At 42.0% G+C, this 20,565-nt stretch overlaps 1 protein-coding gene across 5 annotated transcripts in view; it reads right to left on the reverse strand.

Annotated features, from left to right (window-relative positions):
* The window catches only part of LOC132892975 (serine/threonine-protein kinase WNK2-like), a 137,904-nt gene that overhangs the window by 57,277 nt on the left and 60,062 nt on the right, over nucleotides 1-20,565 (reverse strand). For 2 of the 5 annotated variants that reach the window (XM_060931595.1, XM_060931593.1), the window contains exons 9-16: nucleotides 19,562-20,329; nucleotides 18,120-18,947; nucleotides 12,328-12,426; nucleotides 11,651-12,106; nucleotides 10,932-11,300; nucleotides 10,675-10,718; nucleotides 8,154-8,313; nucleotides 728-844 (exon numbers count right to left, since the gene is read on the reverse strand). In XM_060931595.1, coding sequence (XP_060787578.1) covers nucleotides 728-844; nucleotides 8,154-8,313; nucleotides 10,675-10,718; nucleotides 10,932-11,300; nucleotides 11,651-12,106; nucleotides 12,328-12,426; nucleotides 18,120-18,947; nucleotides 19,562-20,329 — 2,841 coding nt within the window. The remainder of the gene's footprint in view (nucleotides 1-727; nucleotides 845-8,153; nucleotides 8,314-10,674; nucleotides 10,719-10,931; nucleotides 11,301-11,650; nucleotides 12,107-12,327; nucleotides 12,427-18,119; nucleotides 18,948-19,561; nucleotides 20,330-20,565) is intronic. The other 3 variants (XM_060931596.1, XM_060931594.1, XM_060931597.1) reach the window with 3 other exon arrangements.

Below are 20,565 nucleotides of genomic sequence, written 5' to 3' on the forward strand. Positions count from 1 at the left end.
CACTCTTCTCATTGAATGGAATGGAATTTTTTACACTTCTCATTAAATACCCCTCCCACTGCCAACCCTTTATCCCAAAACAATAGGACATAACTTTTGTGATGGCCAGTTAATTGTCCAAATCAATGGAGCAGATTTAAGTTTTTGTGCTTGGTACATTCCTAAGACTGAACAGAATCACCTCAAGTGACCAAAACAGTTCGTCACAATGGGTAAGGTCATGGTTTTTGTTTTTCCACATATTCCAACACAGTTCTAAAACTGCTTTTTACAATATCTTCATTTGTCTGTTATTTTTCTAAAAGTACAATCATGACATACATACTACATAGATATTATTGTAGCTGAACTTGTGCTGAATACATAAAAGTCATATGACTTTGAAAATACTGCTTAGATTTGTTGAAATTGACAACAAAATCAGAGCACGGCAAAATCATTAGAGTGCCAGAAAATACCCTCAGACCCCACAGGGTTAACTGAAACTCTTGATCTGTATCTGGAGGATTTTATGCATTGTGCTGCTGCCACATGACTGGCTGATTGCATAACTGCGTAAATGAGCAGGCGTACAGGTAAAGTGGATGGTGAGTGTATATAGAAAAACAAAATCCACCATTTAAAAAAAGAAGACATAAGATGAAAATCAATGTGTATAAAAAGAACAAGGAAAACATGTATGTGGGAAAAAATAAGGCAGGGAGATCAGTGACAGCAATAAGCTTACCATGTATGTGGCAATCTCCTCCGGAGCATCTCCGTCAAGGTCAAACTTAAAGGTGACCATCTTGTGGTTATGAGTCTCCAGCTGGCATTCCACCATCTTGTCACCTGTATTACACACCTATGGTACAGCACACCAAAGAGATTCAGTGTCACCATGTTTAGTTCAAGTCACCATGACTAGTTCAGTTAATCTTCAATTAAAATTTTATAGGCTCAGGATTGCATAAATAAAGGTCTGCATCGAGTTTGCTTATGTTTAGCTGGCACTGGCCATCTGTTTGGATCACTAAGGTTCTCAACAACAGTTAAGAACTCCAACAACTTCCAACTAGGCACCTTTAACCAGCAATTTGTTATTATGGCTTGTTTTCCTGGTACATTTTTCAGATCCATCCATTATCCGTAACCGCTTATCCTGTGCAGGGTCGCAGGTAAGCTGGAACCTATTCCAGCTGACCAGTGTGTGAAATAGATTTTGGTTGGGGGGGGTTAGTGTCAGTGACCCTGGTCACCCAAAACTTACACTGCAAAACCCGATAAGGTCACTGAGCTCAAAAATTTTATTGAAACCGATTCCGTAAAAATTTTTGAGGTAAGTAACTTAAATTTTTTAAGGTAAGATTTCTTAAAAATTGCACTATAGTTACACTTAATTGTAATTTTTAAGAAATCTTACCTTAAAAAATTTAAGTTACCTCAAAAATTTTTACGTAATCGGTTTCAATAAAATTTTTGAGCTCAGTGACCTTATCGGGTTTTGCAGTGTAGATAATAAACTTTATGGGAATCAGTTGTTGTGATACCGTAATATGTTATACCATAATAATAAGGTAAATAAACAATGCATAAATAAGAGGAAACCTTTTATTCAAACTGATACTGCCATATCACGTGAAGATATTTCTAGAAGTATTTGCACATAAATTCAAAAAATGACTTTCATAAAACAAACATATTGTAATAAATCATATAATTATATAGTTTGTCAATAAATGTTTCTCTTGTTTATGTAAAATTTGACAGTGAAACTACTGTATAAATGTGTACAAGATGAAGCGTCTACTTCCATACTTGCCAGAGAGGGCGTGATAATAATAGTACAGGACGGAATAATAGTATAGAGCACAAATATCTCTCAATGGTTTGTATTTTACCACAGGCTTTGTAATTAATTATAATAAATTGTTTTAAAATACTTTTTATGTAACAATGCATACTATATTTACTTGTTTCAACAAATGGATTAAAAGCATTTGTTTTCTTTATCATTGATGTGTTTACTGTCTCGGGAGGCGAAGTGGCCAAGTGGTTAGAGCGCTTGACCACTAAGCGAACGGTCCCCGGTTCGAGCCTTGGCTCGACGGGGATCTGGGGCTCGCTCCCTGTCCACCCAGCAGTGAATGGGGACCTGGTGGAAACACTGGGGGAAGTAAGGCGGCGAGGAAAGGAACTGGCCACCCTACCTCACTATGCCGATGGCCCAGGACAAGTGTGCTCTCTAACAGGCACTCCCCCAATGTACGAATCGTATATGGGACCCTCTCTTCTTACTGTCTCGACAAATACGTACATGTACTAGTAGTGCTATAGCATTTTAATTTTAAAGTTATGGAGCCTTTGGAAATGGTTTCTGGTGCTGTCTGACTGGCGCGCGAGAGACTACTTAGTAACACGACGTCACACAACAGTGTACAGACCCAAATAAGGGTATAGCTTTGAATCATGTGGGGGTTCAATAAACGTACAGACCCAAATAAGTGTGTATAGCTCAGGTTTTTTTGTGAAAAAGAATAATCGTACACGTACGATTATTTGGAACACGAGAGTATACACATACAGTAAAAATTTGATGAAGTTATTGAAGTACATGTAAAAGATGTAATAAAATTATTAGTGATTGTTTGCAACACCAGTGAAAGCACATGTACACTGTATGCCGATGCAGGACAGAGGAGCGTGAGTGACCTGAGTGACCACTGTGGCCTAATTAATTAGGGAATATCCGAATAGGGATGTACCATTTTAGGACACATAGAGACAAACAACCATTCACACTCACACCTACGGTCAATTTAGAGCCACCAATTAGCCTAACCTGCATGCCTTTGGACTGTGGGGGAAACCGGAAGAAACCCACGCAGGCACGGGGAGAACATGCAAACTCCACACAGAAAGGCCCCCGTTGGGCACTGGGCTCAAACCCAGAACCTTCTTGCTGTGAGACGACAGTGCTAACCACTACACCACCGTGCCACCACATTTTTCAGATTTTTGTGAGAATTCCCATTTATATGTATTAAGAATGTCATTAGAATGCAATAAGGAGTCCTTTAAAGCTAAATAAAATCCGTGCAATACGGTATAGTGAATACAGCTGTGAACAGTGCTGTGTGAAAGAGTGCTTTCGGAGCAGCACGTTGCATCTGTGAATGCTACTGAGGCTGGAGATGAACATAGAAATCTCCCAGATGCTGTTGTAGATGTCACATTCTCCAACCATCATTAAGTTATAAGGAGCTTCTGCTCCACACGGTGCACTCTCCGATTCATAATCAACAATTTCAGCAAAGCCACCTGTTCATCCACACAAGTTTATTTTAAGAATTAGTTTGTTATTGTGGGGCGGCACGGTGGTGTAGTGGTTAGCGCTGTTGCCTCATAGCAAGAAGGTCCAGGTTCGAGCCCCGGGGCCGGCGAGGGCCTTTCTGTGCGGAGTTTGCATGTTCTCCCCGTGTCCGCGTGGGTTTCCTCCGGGTGCTCCGGTTTCCCCCACAGTCCAAAGACATGCAGGTTAGGTTAACTGGTGACTCTAAATTGACCGTAGGTGTGAATGTGAGTGTGAATGGTTGTCTGTGTCTGTGTGTCAGCCCTGTGATGACCTGGCGACTTGTCCAGGGTGTACCCCGCCTTTCGCCCGTAGTCAGCTGGGATAGGCTCCAGCTTGCCTGCGACCCTGTAGAACAGGATAAAGCGGCTAGAGATAATGAGATGAGATGAGTTTGTTATTGTTGGACAATGAAATGATAGAGATTTATTATTTTGCACATTTATTAACAGTAGAGTCTAAAACAGCTGAAACAGTTTTTGCTTTAACTTTGGAAAAAGACAATTAGTCAACTAGTTTTATTTTTCGTTCTTCGGCTAGGAAAAATTAGTCCTCTAGTCTACTGGGGATCAGGACACTTCGTCCAATGACCATTTCGTCCAATGCAAATTTTGTCCAACAGTTGAGACATTTCATTCAAAGCCTTTTTCATACGCACTATCAATTATTTTATACGTGCGACAAGATTGAAATATAAACAAACCATAATTCATTTAAGGGCATGCATTAAGCACTATCAAAAACACACAGGCAAATAATCCAAAATGGCAGACAATCTTGTAAATGTGAAACTAGCAAAAGGTCGGGTGAGGCACAAACAGGCTAAATCAGGCAAAGACAAAAACAGAAACTAAGAACAGGAAACAGGATCGGGAACCCAGGGAATCTACACGGGAGAATAAGGCTCGGTAATGCACACTGACGTGGTGTAATACTTCGCACTGAACGTGCGTTTTCTCAGTCTTTATATAGGCACGCTGATGCCTCTTGATCATGTGCAGATAAGCCTCGTTAACAGCGCGCGTGCGAGAGTCCGCTCGGCGCACACGCAGTCCGGAGTGCACCCGAGTGGACTCTCGCACGCACGCTGTTAACGAGGCTCACCCACACATGATCAAGAGGCATCAACGTGCCTATATGAAGACTGAGAAAATGCACATTTTCTCATATCTGGATATCATAGCTCATATCTCGCACTTGCGAAAGATATCTAGCAAGTGCGAGTCTAGATTTTCTATGTAATTTGGTCTAATAAAAACGATCTCTCCCCACAAGCGGCCTCAGTTGAACATGCCCGAAGTTGACACTCGCTGATTCCCATTATTTCCGGTTTCGTTTTCATTTTGCAAAAATGTGTTTTGCGTCAGTATTTTGAACAAACAAATACCTGAAATATTAAATAATTGATAGTGCATATGAGAAAGGCTTTGGATGAAATGGTCGTTGGACGAAATGACCTGTATCCGTCTATTGTAGACCAACACTTTGTCTCATCTGATATAGCTTCGATAGTTTAGTTCATTGCTATCCAAAATCAACAACCACTTAAAAACTAGTCCAAATGTCATTTACCAATATACTGTCCCTTGCCATCATAAAAATTATTCTGAGCATTTTTAAACTTGTAAAATAAGAAAAATATTATAGCCAAATACAGATAAGTAAAATGTTCAGGCACATATTTTTTTTCCATTATCAAAATGTCCAAGACAAAGGCTAAGAGAAATTTGTTTCTAATTTTTGTTTGATATTGAAATTCCTATGTGCAAATTTACTTTTGAATCAAAATTTTTATTTATAATTTTTACTTCGTTACATTTGTTCCCCAAACAAGGAATTTCGTTCAGAACGTCGGCAAAGCTCCTGACTGTTCTCCTGTTTTCTGAAAGTGAATTTTAAGAAAAGCCTCCTGTGTGAAGGTTCTTCATTAAACCGGTTGAGAAGATGCCAAGCGTATACAACGCATCATCAATACAACAGTTTCGATTTGTTCAACATGTTTCTTGTTCAATACATAACACCATGTGCCAGTGTTATTAATGTTTATTATTATTCAAAAAAATTTTTATAAAGCAGGTGTGTCCAAATGTTTGACTGTTCTTTTCATTTGATGTACAACTTAATGGGGTTTTATGAAATTTTGTTGGGAATTTCTCTTTGCGCCACAAGTTTCATGCCCATTTGACTCCTCCCACCTACATGAGAGTAAAAACATCCCAATCCTGTGACATGTTGGGTCTTATGAGATCCCAGCCTTGACAGACGACTATTTCACAACTCTTGTTTTCAAACCAGTCCAGACTCAACATTCGCTGTTTTTATTACTACAATAAATCTGCGTCCACTTGCAAATACTGCGGCTACATGCTGCCGCTTGACTTCTCTGTGCTCAGAGCTGGTGAGTGCTTCTGAGATTTACCTAGATTTGGATATGACCAAAAAAAAGGCTTTCCCTTCATGAAGCAAATCAGGCTAAACACAACATGGCAGAAGCACTCCTTTAAATATGAGTAAGCTTCGCTGAACTTTTGTTGCCACATAGTGAGCTCGATCCTGCCAGAGAACAACTATCATATACAGTGGTGCTTGAAAGTTTGTGAACCCTTTAGAATTTCCTATATTTCTGCATAAATATGACCTAAAACATCATCATATTTTCACACAAGTCCTAAAAGTAGATAAAGAGAACCCAGTTAACAAAAATATTATACTTGGTCACTTATTTATTGAGGAAAATGATCCAATATTACATATCTGTGAGTGGCAAAAGTATGTGAACCTCTAGGATTAGCAGTTCATTTGAAGGTGAAATTCGAGTCAGGTGTTTTCATTCAATGGGATGACAATCAGGTGTGAATGGGCACCCTGTTTTATTTAAAGAACAGGGATCTATCAAAGTCTGATCTTCACAACACATGTTTGTGGAAGTGTATCATGACACGAACAAAGGAGATTTCTGAGGACCTCAGAAAAAGCGTTGTTGATGCTCATCAGGCTGGAAAAGGTTACAAAACCATCTCTAAAGAGTTTGGACTACACCAATCCACAGTCAGACAGATTGTGTACAAATGGAGGATATTCAAGACCATTGTTACCCTCCCCAGGAGTGGTCGACCAACAAAGATCACTCCATGAGCAAGGTGTGTAATAGTCGGCGAGGTCACAAAGGACCCCAAGGTAACTTCTAAGCAACTGAAGACCTCTCTCACATTAACATTAGCCAATGTTCATGAGTCCACCATCAGGAGAACACTGAACAACAATGGTGTGCATGGCAGGGTTGCAAGGAGAAAGCCACTGCTCTCCAAAAAGAACATTGCTGCTCATCTGCAGTTTGCTAAAGATCATGTGGACAAGCCAGAAGGCTATTGGAAAATGTTTTGTGGACAAATGAGATCAAAATAGGACTTTTTGGTTTCAATGAGAAGCGTTATGTTTGGAGAAAGGAAAGCACTGCATTCCAACATAAGAACCTTATCCCTTCTGTGAAACATGGTGGTGGTAGTGTCATGGTTTGGGCCTGTTTTGCTGCATCTGGGCCAGGATGGTTTGCCATCATTGTTGGAACAATGAATTCTGAATTATACCAGCAAATTCTAAAGGAAAATATCAGGACATCTGTCCATGAACTAAATCTCAAGAGAAGTTGAGTCATGCAGCAAGACAGCAACCCTAAGCACACAAGTCGTTCTACCAAAGAATGGTTAAAGAAGAATAAAGTTAATGTTTTGGAATGGCCAAGTCAAAGTCCTGACCTTAATCCAATGGAAATGTTGTGGAAGGACCTGAAGTGAGCAGTTCATGTGAAGAAACCCACCAACATCCCAGAGTTGAAGCTGTTCTGTATGGAGGAATGGGCTAAAATTCCTCCAAGCTGGTGTGCAGGACTGATCAACAGTTACCACAAATGTTTAGTTGCAGTTATTGCTGCACAAGGGGGTCACATCAGATACTGAACGCAAAGGTTCACATACTTTTGCCACTCACAGATATGTAATATTGGATCATTTTCCTCAATAAATAAATGACCAAGTATAATATTTTTATCTCATTTGTTTAACTGGGTTCTCTTTATCTACTTTTAGGACTTGTGTGAAAATCCGATGATGTTTTAGGTCATATTTATGCAGAAATATAGAAAATTCTAAAGGGTTCACAAACTTTCAAGCACCACTGTACACTACCGTTCAAAAGTTTGGGGTCACTTTGAAATGTCCTTATTTTTGAAAGAAAAGCACTGTTCTTTTCAATGAAGATCACTTTAAACTAATCAGAAATCCACTCTATACATTGCTAATGTGGTAAATGACTATTCTAGCTGCAAATGTCTGGGTTTTGGTGCAATATCTCCATAGGTGTATAGAGGCCCATTTCCAGCAACTCTCACTCCAGTGTTCTAATGGTACAATGTGTTTGCTCATTGCCTCAGAAGGCTAATGGATGATTAGAAAACCCTTGCACAATCATGTTAGCACAGCTGAAAACAGTTGAGCTCTTTAGAGAAGCTATAAAACTGACCTTCCTTTGAGCAGATTGAGTTTCTGGAGCATCACATTTGTGGGGTCGATTAAATGCTCAAAATGGCCAGAAAAATGTCTTGACTATATTTTCTATTCATTTTACAACTTATGGTGGTAAATAAAAGTGTGACTTTTCATGGAAAACACAAAATTGTCTGGGTGACCCCAAACTTTTGAACGGTAGTGTATATCATCATGCAACTGAAACAGACCAGTATATTAAAATTATTAATATTATGCATCAAGCTGAGCTTGAAAGTGGACATGATTCGTTTAGATTTGGATTGTTGGTGCAGACTCACGTTGAGCATGCTCAGTTTTGGCTTGCCAGTCTTCTCCTGGCGGGAGCGTGTACGGGAGGATTTGCGATGATGTTTGCGGACCCTCGACTCGCTCCTTCCACCATGTGTTCCCTCGTTCCCATCACTCATCTCTTTTCCTGATGCTGCATCCGAGGTCACACTGTGACAGAAAAGACCGCTGGATTTCAGTGTGTTAATGCTCGTTTTAACTGATGATCTTTTTGCATCAGGGTTATCAAACTTCTGAAAAACTTCTGATAAAATTTACAGTCCAGCCCCCCCAGCCCCCCCAAATGAATTTAGAATCCATGTTCTAAATAAAATTCCTCTTATGGACTGCAATTTACCTGAAAGATTAAAAACCCTCACCCTCTTGTCGTTTTTCACTCATGGGGGGTTATCAGGTTTAAGTAAACTCAGCTACTGGGCAAAATGTGTTAAGATGTAAATTCATCATTACCTCTTATGCCATAAGTTTATTTCAGGTCCAGGTTGTAACACTACAAAATATCAAAAAAAAAAAACTTCAAGGGATCCTCCAGCGGATTTACTCTTTAAGTATTCGTAGATTTCAACAGTCAAATATTCATTTTCGGAGACCAAATAGTGTGCTAGAAAAATTAATTTTTCTTAAAATACCAGACGGGCCTCCTGCAGAAGTGACGTATGCGATGACGTGGCGTAGTGGAAGCTTGGAGCAACTTGGCTGTTTATATCCTCTGCTTACATCGTGGTTTTGTTAGTTTTACAAGCATTTTTACCGAATTTATAGGTTTTTAAATAAGTAAAAGCATGCCTCATTGCGCAGCATACAAAGGCCAAAATGATGCTAAAAAGAAGGATGAGAAGATATCTTCACCGTTTACCTGGCCAGAATCGTCTGACTATTCGCAAGAAATGGATTCATGCCATTCGAAGACCTCAAAACAATCTATCTGCGGTGCCCTACTTATGCTCCAAACATTTTGAATCATCCTGTTTCGATGAATCGATGGGATTAATTTAAAAGCAAGATTAACAGGGGCTTCCAGAATAAAAAGAAAAAAAAGACGATGCCGTGCCAACAATATTTGCCCATCATACAGTTCCAAAAGTCCATGGGGGTTGGTTGAACGTGGCTATAGTCCATGTAGCCGGCTAGCGGTAAAGTAAACAAACGCCCCATGACCGACGCCAAGTACACTGTCAGTGTTGAGCAGCAACAGAGACAATAACACCAGGAGGTGAGTTTCAACTTTGTTCTACCGTGATTCTTTGTAGGATACAGGGATGGACCCAGCCTAAGAATCTGACAGATGCACATTTGCAGAAATATTTTCACTAATTTTACCAGCTCGCTATGGATTTTTCACAGGGACGTAGTGCACGCCGAGCCCTTTCCGAAGAGGGCAGCCACAGCCTGCTATGACCGCGGCTCAGCCTGGTCTGTTGGCTGAACGTGGCTATAGTCCATGTAGCCGGCTAGCGGTAAAGTAAACAAACACCCCATGACCGATGCCAAGTACACTGTCAGAAATAGGGGTACAGTAGGAGTCCATTTCTGTCCCCCAAGGTACAGTCTATACTAATGTACCTCCTAGAGCTCATTATTGGACCTCAAGGTAACTGTGTGTACCTTTTTCGGGACAAAAAGGTACAAATATGGTCCCAAGCAGTATCTAAAGGGTACAAATAAGTACCTTAGAAGGTACTGCTCCAGTGACAAGCCATTGTACCCCAAAGGTACAATAATGTACTTTATTTTCTGAGAGTGTAGTGCAGATATATTTCTGCACGCGCATCGGTCTGGATCCATCCCTGGTATATTATCGATGTCTTATCTGGTGAATTGTAATCAGCATTCGGATGCGTTGTAGGTTCTTCAACGTATACTGGAAGAAAACACGGGTAACAAAGAAAACGCCAACGTTAAAGAGCAATCACTGATGGATCGAGAGGCGAAGCATTCGATCGAGCTTCAGGTACGGACGACTATACTCCAGAGAAGAGAATTACTCAGAACGTTTTGCATGAAACTCACTCATTTGAAATTTCCGAAGTTTTATTTCATGGTAGTTCCAGTTTCATTTATGTGCCAGGAACGTGAATTGACCGGAAAGAGGGATATTGCTGTGCAAACAGATGAACCAGTCAGTGTTGAAATCCAGACAGAGACAGCCGTCTTCAAAGACAAGATTATCCAGTGTTCTTTGTTGGGAGATGAAAGCGTCTCATTAGATGATTCGTTCGAACCCTACTAACAAAACCACGACGTAAGCAGAGGATATAAACAGCCGAGTTGCTCCAAGCTTCCACTACGCCACGCCATCGCATACGTCAGTTCCGCAGGAGGCCCGTCTGGTATTTTAATAAAAATGAATTTTTCTAGAACACTGTTTGGTATCTGAAAATGAATGTTAGACTGTTGAAGTCTACGAATACTTTTACTGAACATAAGTTTAAGAGTAAATCCGCCGGAGGATCCCTTTAAGGGGGACAGGGGGAGATACGAATGCAAGGCACTATAGTATGGGTTTTGTACCTGTCATACGCAGCCACTGTTGTCTGCTTATCTAGAGCACAGTCCTACAAGTAAATGAGAGAGAGAGAGAGAGGGGGGGAACGAGAATGAGTGACCAAACAAAAAGGAGAAGTAAAGCATCAAAGAGACAGCAGGACAACGATATTTATTCAAACACATGGAGGACGTGCAAGCAGTATTTCTATTATGAGATCGCAGACAAATATTAATGACTGCGCTTGTTTTACTTTTCGAAGCGAACGAATGTTTTGTCTAACCTCGGCACACACTTCAGTGGCTGGCTGGCTTGCTCCACTTCCGCTGCACTGCTGAATGTGAGGAGGAGTTGTGATGCTGCTGCTCGACTGTGTTTGCTGAATTATTTTAGGGGTGACTGCAGAGGCCTGAAATTCCTGGTTCATTTCCAGAGACTCCCCAGTGCTCGAAGGATCTGGTACAATGCTTTGTGGGACAGAAGAAGTCAGCTGGGCAGCAGGGGCAGTTTGTGCGTGATGGCCAGGGATGGCAGTCGCATGTGGAGCCACGGTGACAGCTGTCTGAGAAGAATGGACTGGAACAGCGCTCTGGCATGAGCTCACCAGAGCTGGAAGCACAATTTGGGACTGGTTATTGCTGCTGGGAGCACCCTAAAAGGGGGGAGGGTTAAAAAAAAAAAACACACCGGTCAAAAAGCATGATCCAAACTGGAAAAAAATTCTAATTTTCCCCCCTCTTGATCATTTCCACCATATGCCGAGCTGCACTCATCACAAAAAGCCTAGACTGCAGAGAAGTGTTATGGTACTGCAGTTTTTGCCACTGATTTATTGATTAGCTTAGCATTTGCTAACTCTGTGTGTCTGCTAATGCCACTTCAGACTGTTTATCTTCGCAAATGTGCTCAATTTAGAATTCAGACACTGCAGTCAGAGCTATTCTCAGATCTTTGCAGTTCTAAATCTCATAAGGGACACACACACGCGCACACACACATTACCTGAGTAGCCTGAAAGATGGGAGGAGCTCCTGCAGACAGAGAGGTAGTGTTTGGTGAAGCGAGTTGGGAAGGGTAAACTGGGGAAATGGTCTGCGTGAGGGGATGCAAAGGTGTGGCCAAGGAGCTTGCACTTTGTTGGGAAGCCATATTGTAGCCCTGTTGGGAGCATGGTATTGTTGGTATTATACTCGTGAAAACAGGAGTTGAACATGCTTGTTGGGAACACTGTGTTGGTGCAGAGGAAGCAGAGTGTAGGAGTGGGCGGGGTGTTGGCACAGGGCCATCCATCTGCGAGTCGGGTCCCGGTGAAACAGAGGGAGGGATAGGCACAGGTTGGCCAGTGGAGAGATAGAGTGGAGTAAAGGATGACTGTGCAGAAAAAGGAAAGGATGAAGAAAAGGAATCATGTCCAGGAAGAGGAACACTGACATGAAGGCCAGAGTTCAATAAGGATAACTGGAGTAGGAGACAAAAACAGTCCTACTGATTAAATGTTAAAAAAAAAAAAAAAACGAGTCACACACATTGCTTGTGTTAATTCAAATTAAAAAAATAAAATTAAACAAAAACAAAACTCCAGTCAATTAGGCAGAATTTATTTCAGAATATGATTTCAAATATTTGGGACAATAACTGACGGACTACTGGATTAAAACTGTGACATAGGTGAAGGTTACCTGTGAGAGATGGGTTGGCTTCTGAGACAAGGAGGTCTGATGTATTTGCGCTTGTTGATCAGCAGAAACTTGCACTAAAGACTGCTGAGAAGTTGGGGCCTGCGTAGGTAATGTGGATGAAGTTAGACAACTTGTAGCTTATGTCCATCGAAATGAGTGACAATGAAGGAGTGTCAAAATTAAAAGACAAAAAAAAAATATAGAAATGGGTATAGGTGAACGACAAAAAGCTAGCTGCAACACATTGCAAGACTGCCTTTTTTGTTTTGACCTACATGCCAGGCTTGTAGTACTCGAGTTTGACTCGTGCCCTAATTTTAAGGACTTATGATTTGAATTGGACTTGAGCGCTGATGACTCGGACTTGTGCAATAACTGCATTCGGACTCATAAACTGGAGATGAGGACTCGGATTTTTTTCTTTATTTTTTGCAACATGCCACAATAATTTGGCCTAAGATATTTATATCTACCGCTGTCGCCTCACAGCAAGAAGGTCCGGGTTCGAGCCCCGTGGCCGGCGAGGGCCTTTCTGTGCATAGTTTGCATGTTCTCCCCGTGTCCGCGTGGGTTTCCTCCGGGTGCTCCGTTTTCCCCCACAGTCCAAAGACATGCAGGTTAGGTTAACTGGTGACTCTAAATTGACCGTAGGTGCGAATGTGAGTGTGAATGGTTGTCTGTGTCCATGGGCGCCGCCGGGGGGGAAAGATTAGAACAATTCTAGGGGCCCAGCACTGCCATGGGGCCCTTTAAGGGGCTGATAATATGCTTTTAAAGGAACAGTCCACCGTATTTCCATAATGAAATATGCTCTTATCTGAATTGAGACGAGCTGCTCCATACCTCTCCGAGCTTTGCGCGACCTCCCAATCAGTCAGACGCAGTCAGACGCGCTGTCACTCCTGTAAGCAGTGTAGCTAGGCTCAGTATGGCCAATGGTATTTTTTGGGGCTGTAGTTAGATGCGACCAAACTCTTCCGCGTTTTTCCTGTTTACATAGGTTTATATGACCAGTGATATGAAACAAGTTCAGTTACACTAATTGAAATGTGGCGATTTTCTATGCTATGGAAAGTCCGCACTATAATGACAGGCGTACTAACACCTTCTGCGCGCTTCGGCAGCGCATTGATACGGAGCTCAGATATCAATGCGCTGCCAAAGTGGGCAGAAGGTGTTAGTACGCCTGTCATTATAGTGCGGACTTTCCATAGCATAGAAAATCGCCACATTTCAATTAGTGTAACTGAACTTGTTTCATATCACTGGTCATATAAACCTATGTAAACAGGAAAAACGCGGAAGAGTTTGGTCGCATCTAACTACAGCCCCAAAAAATACCATTGGCCATACTGAGCCTAGCTACATTGCTAACAGGAGTGACAGCGCGTCTGACTGCATCTGACTGACTGGGAGGTCGCGCAAAGCTCGGAGAGGTACGGAGCAGCTCGTCTCAATTCAGATAAGAGCATATTTCATTATGGAAGTACGGTGGACTGTTCCTTTAATGATTTTAATAAGACTTTTGAAATAACAACAATGCAATATTCCATCTGGTAAAATGAGCTAATTGAACAAGGTTGTCTATTTCTTGAGTTCTTCAACATATTGTCATTTAACCCTCCCCCTTTTGCGAAATGGTACGGTCCAGTTCTGGTAGAAGCGCGATGCGTTAAATCTGTGTGCTGATCAGTGCAACGCTACTTGCTGCTGTGTCGCGGTGCAGCAGCCAGCCAGCCAGCAGTGGAGTGCGTACAGTCTATGATCGCTAAATATGAAGAGTGGCTGTCAAAAACGTAAAGAAAGGCAGCTGAAAGCTGAGAGGGACCGGAGAGGCAGGCAACTGGTCACTCAGTTTTTCCCAAAGAAAGGTAGCTCGCTCACATGTGTGTTCAAAATATTAGCGAATGGTAAATGAACAGTATGAACGTGGTTGGATTAGCCTATCAAGAGAACACTTTTACAGTTTGTACAGTGACATTTTTTTTCCATTTTAATAACTGAACTGACTTGTGTGATAAACAAGATGAAATATTACGTTATGCTGGTGCTAATAACTAGTGCTAATAACTAGTTTCATAACTAATGGGGTGCCCTAAATATGCACAGATTCAGCCTCAGGGGGACCTCCGCCCTACCAAACCACTGAACCCCCCTTTGGAGAAGGAGGTAAGCAGCAATACAACCCATAAATGCTTTAGGATTGAAGTTTTTAATGAGCGAGCGCCATATACAGTTTGCTAGATTAAAGTGTTGCTAATAACGGAAAGTTGGGGGGCCCAAAATTCTAATCTTTCATGGGGCCCAAAATTTCTGGCGGCGCCCCTGTCTGTGTCTATGTGTCAGCCCTGTGATGCCCTGGCGACTTGTCCAGGGTGGACCCCGCCTTTCGCCCGTAGTCAGCTGGGATAGGCTCCAGCTTGCCTGCGACCCTGTAGAACAGGATAAAGCGGCTAGAGATAATGTGATATTTATATCTACATTAATTTTTGTACTAATTTCATGCAAGAGTGTCACACCTGCACACCTTGGCGCCTGCATCAGATAGACTCTTGGGTCTGCTCTGGACAGCGCGCGCACCAAGCGGACTCTCGTGCGCATGCCGTAAACGACTCGTACCTGCACAGGATTAAAACGCAATCAGCGTGCTTATATAAAAACTATGAAAATGCACTTAATTTGCGAAGTATTGAGTTGCGTTGCTGACACATTATCGAGCCTCATTTCCTTGTTTGGTTTCCTGATTCCTGATTTCCTGTTTCTCGTCTTTGATTCTGCCGAGTCTATGATAGCCTGTTTGTGCCTCGCTCGACCTATTGCCTGTTTCATGATTTTGCTTGCCATTCTGGATTGTTTACCTGTCTTCACCTGTATTAATAAAAACACACCTTCTGCACTTACATCCATCTCCCAACCATCTCTGACAGAATACTTCGCACTCCCTGACAAAAAGAATGCACATTCATCTGTTCATACGTCATGTTCAGGAACAAACTAATGTTAATTGCGCTAAAACAGCCACCGTCAAATGGTGTGGTTGGAGTCTTGTTCTCGGACTCGATTCGGATCAATAGTGGGCTTGACTCGAAAATTTTTTTAATGACTTGGACTTGAACACTGGGGACTCGAGACTGGATTCAGACTCAAGGTTTAGTGACTCAACTACAACACTGCTACATGCACTGGCTTTCTACTTTCCTGTGTACGTCCACACATACAAGGCAAATTTATGCCAAAATTGAGACTATTCTATGTACAAATAATTTTGATCACCACTATTCGCTGTACGTTAAACAAATGAAAATTTCCAGCATCCAGTGGGGGTTGTGCTGGATGAGGATGGTCATCTGCATGTCCCCTTCCCGCAGCTCCTATTACAGAGCATTCGGACCTGAACAAACAGTTAAAGGAGTCGTATTTAATTCTTCACATATATTTTAGAACAATTTTTACAATAGAACTACACTCCTGTTTTGTTTTGTTTTTCTCCAGACCTTAAGATGTGTGTGTGGGAGGGCGGAGCACCCCCCAAATATAAAGGTAGGGGAAACAGTGATATTCCAAGCATCAATACTTCTGGTGCAAATGATGGTCTGCAAATAATAATCATTGTTCAGCAGGTGCTGTGGCCTTGGGCCAAAAAGCTTTCACTGCATGCTATTTATTTTTAGTAATTTAATATTACTAAATAATAGGAATTAAACACGCTTCAAACAAGTTACTACAGGCACTAACCAGATTTTGATTACACAGAATGAGCTACATCTGCAGAGTACACTAAAGTGTCGCTGGATTCTTGATTCTTATGAAGGTGTTGAATAATTTTCTATAATTAACAATTATTCGCTAAAAGCAAAGTGAATATTAGCGATTATTATGTGGCATGAGCTAGTTCCGGTAAAATCGTGTGTTCTGATTGGTTCCTTGGCGGGCAGAATTTTCCTGTAATACCGGTCAGCGATTATGGACTTTCTTTCCATGGCGCCAGTTTAAAATGTTGCAAAAAACAAACAAAATGACAAAAAAAAAGATTAACTGGAAGTCAAAATGGAATCAAAAATGGCTGAAACACAAAAGACAACCAAGAGTCGCTGAGTTATTCAAGAAATGAGCAACAAAAAGCATTCAGAAACCAATAACTGCTAACAGAAATCCAGTTTTGAAATCACTAGCCGTTTATTCTGCATGCATGACTCAATTACGTTACAAATATGACGTGACTGAAAGCAGCGTCACGCTTCATTATAATGATGTCTATTTTAATCTTAGAAATACATATAAGCCATATAATAAGCTCCTTATTAACCTCGCTTGCTTGGTCTTTATGGGAAAATATCAGACCTCTGTCTTTTTGTATGGACCGAGCTGTAGGGGAAAGATGGCGGGGCTTTGTGCTTTCTCAGTAAGGTGACAAGCTGTATTGTGAAAAAAAACAAGTAGAACTTGAAGCCAGCAGCGCTAATAGGGATGCTTCTGCCTCCAACACGTCCAGTCTTTCTTGTTACTAACTTGTATTCCCTTGAAATACCCATAAAATATACTTCAAACAAGAAAGAAGCTACTGATGAAAATCAGAAAATGTATTCAGTCATTTAACCTTGAGGTGACATACACTGTTCTACAATCCCAAAGTCTGCTAGGTACAATGGGAAGTCCAAAAAACATTCACCGACTCGCCCCAGACATCACGCTAACAAGAATCTCACATGATGCAAATCAACCACCCAGTGGCGAAAGAGAAAGTCTGGTGCTGCTATAACACAAGGAAGTAACTTCTTTTGTAGACATTCCACATTATTAAACATAACTATAAAAAGGATGGATGTGTTTCTTTAATAACTAAAAACTTGTTAGCAACGAAAAGTTCCTCTGTCATAAGCGGAATAAAACACAATGAAGCGTGCTGTAATAGGAAAATAATCAATGAATAGGTGGGGTGATGCAGCCCTTGCAAGAGTGATCTCACAGGAGGCTTCAATATGCAAATGAACCCTCTAACCCACAACTAATTGCTGTTGTATGTTTGCATATTCTAACCATAGGAGCAGCTTTTATGGTGGCAAGTCAGTCAATTATTTGTGTGATCATCGCAGGTCAAGCTTTCACACTGAGGGTTTAGAAATAAGATTTAAAATACATTTCAGGACATTTTACAATACCAAATGTAGCAATTTGATTAAAAAAATTGTTGGAAACCTATGAGAAAATTTTGCTTTAGAGTAAACTTGATTAAATACATTTACAAATAAATTATGAATTAAAAAGCGTCCTTGGTAATGGACACAGGCTTTTAGCCCTGCATGACGTTCCCCATCCATTCATCCCATCCATTAGCTATACTGCTTGTTCATCAGGGTCAGAGGGGAAGCTGGAGCCAATCCCAGTTGACCTCAAGCAAGAGGTGGGGTACACCCTGGGCAGGCTGCTAATCTACCACAGGGCTAACACAGAGAGGAACCACTATAAATACATATGGGCAATTTAAAGTAGCTACCTCACTTAATCTAAATGTCTCTGGACTGTGGGATGAAACCAGACCCACATGGGCATGGGAAGAACATGCAAACTCTGCACAGAAAAGCCCCAGCAGGCCACGAGTTTTGAACCCAGAACTTTCTTGCTGTGAGGCGATGGTGCTAACCACTGCACTACTGGGTTGCCTGACATTCCCCATAATCAACTAAATTTCATTTTCAGCTATTGCACTGGCTGGAATTGTGGCTCAGATAATAAATGGTCATACTGCAGATGGGCAGTTAAAACTTTGAATCTTGGAGAAATGTTTAACTTACTGGTTGGGCTGGAACGTCAACTGTGTGACTTGTTTGTAAAGGAGCAGTTCGAATAGCAGATTCTTTGAAATCTGTTCTTCCAGCAGCTATCTTGCCAGCTGCATGAAGACCTTTCTGTGTTGTGGCTTGCCCAGTTACAAGAGGATCTTCTTGGCCCATCACTGCGACTCCAGTTGAGCCTTGCTGCAGGCTGGAAGCTCCCCTCTGAGAGGCTTGCATGTTTAGCTGCAGTGCTGCAGCGTCCTGAAAGCTCTGCACAGTGGAAGCATGCTGTACTGCTCCGTAAGCTGAAACAGGCTGCACACCACGCTGCGAGGCTGGGAGATGCTGGACATTTGTCAAACGTTGCACAGTTGAATCAGCAGACTGTTGATCAGGCAGTAAATTCTGGATGACTTGCTGCATTGATGGCAATGTCTGGCCAGCTTCAGCTTGCTGCAAGGGTGGTAAAATGTGTGTGCTTGCAAGCTGCTGCACACCAGGGCTGTAGCTCTGTGGTACAGCGGCATTCGGCTGGGCAATCGGTTGCCCAGACTGCCTTGGAAGAGGACAGCTCTGGATGTTCACCATCTGTGGTACAGTTGATTTACTCTGTGCAGGTGTAGTCTGTACTGGTTGGATGATTGTTGCTTGCTGTTGTGCAAGATGTGACGGCAGTGAAGAGTAAGTCTGTAGCTGCACAGGCTGACTTGCGGGCACATAGCTAGGCTGCACAGGTACTGTGTTGGGTACAGCTGGCACATAACTTTGTGAGGGCTGGAGCAAATGGCCAGGCACCTGCAGGGACGCAGCTGATGCTGGCTGGGTCTGAAGACTCAGAGTGCTGGACTGCAGAACAGAAGAAGAGCATAAACACAGAAATTCTTCATACACAACTCACCTACCCACGCACCCCAGAACAATACCAACTAATTATTCATTTCTTATCCAAATTACTAAATGGCCAATGGCAAGTAAGGCCCAGTCTCACATCCAAAGTTCACAACAGTGATAAATGACAGCTGTAACAGTGCTTAGAGGTCAGGAGGCAAGCATCAAGCAGCAATAGGTCCATCATAAAGGAGTTTCAAGAGATATTTTCAATTAATGGGGATTAGCATTTTAAGAGGAACTGGGATTGTTTGGATATTTTCCATGACAAAGCAGCTGAAGGTGAGAAATGTTACACGAAACAGAATGCACCCATCTGCAATGGTTAAGCCTGGAAACATCCTTGGAAAAAAAAAAGCAGAAATAAGGTATGGAGTTGGACGGGGAGTTAGCGAGATTTGGGGTAAAAGACTGTATGCAAACAGCACCAGGATGCAATAGATAAAGAGACAAAAGGGGGGTTGGAAGAAAGCAAAAACCCTCTAAAAGCACCAGGAGCAGTGTTTCCTTCTGCAGCAGCATAGTGCCCATTTTAACCACAGACAGTAAAGAACTTCTGCCGTCCAACCTACCGGGTACATGAAAGTACGATCATCCGTGCACACACTTGCTCTGCGGTGCACTGTTGGCTTTGCCATCTGCTCAAAACTTAGAGTTTCTGTCATCTCATGCTCGTCACCGTGACTGTGCACAGCCCAGTATGGCCCCTTTTCAAAAACCATGGATGGGACTCTTACTGGGGCAGGCTTTGGAACGTGTTTGTGGCCTGTGATGTCTTCTAGGGATCTGTTAAGTTTTGACAAGTCAGAGTTCCCACTGAGAGAGCCTCCATGCCCACTTACTCCATGCAGGAGTCCAGTTGGAGATACAGGTCGGTCAGCACACATACACTGAGTGTGGACTGGAGCACATGGGCTGGGGCTGTTTTTTGTCCTAGTCCAAGATAACAGAAGCGATAGGCAGACTGTGCACAAGGGATATGGTGCAAGAGGGGCATGTTTTAGACAATACTGACTGCCCCAGGATTTCGATAGCGTGTCATCCGACTCTCTTTCAGGTGAAAGCATCACTGAGGAGTCACTATGGCGTCGAGTATCGAATGGTAATGGAGAAAGCAACAACTTCGGAGTGAGAGAATCATTCCCCTTCGTCTCCTTCAATTCCAGCTGGGGTGATAGGTTGGAATCAGGACTTGCTGGCTGAAAAACTGACTGGATATGTGGATGGTCTCTGCGTATGTCAATCATAGTAGTGCTTTGGCAACAGAAGCCTGCTTTAGACCCAGGCCACGCTTCAAAATCATTGTCATGTGGTGTCAAAGAATGGCCAGACATGTGACACTGTCACCACATGGCATAAAAGACACAAAACAAAATGTAAGGGAGGCAAATAAATAAATAAATAAATAAATAAATACATAGCTCAAATATTTTGGTGTGCATTTGAATTGTTTTAGATACATAGAAAATATATGTAAATTTCAATGCATGGAGAGTGTTAAATTATGTCCTAGAGAAGGAGCGTGCATCATAATATACAGTCAGGTCCATAAGTATTTGTATAGTGAATTTTTGTA

This window comes from Neoarius graeffei, chromosome 10 (genome assembly GCF_027579695.1).
Source record: "Neoarius graeffei isolate fNeoGra1 chromosome 10, fNeoGra1.pri, whole genome shotgun sequence".
NCBI classification, from domain to species: domain Eukaryota; kingdom Metazoa; phylum Chordata; class Actinopteri; order Siluriformes; family Ariidae; genus Neoarius; species Neoarius graeffei.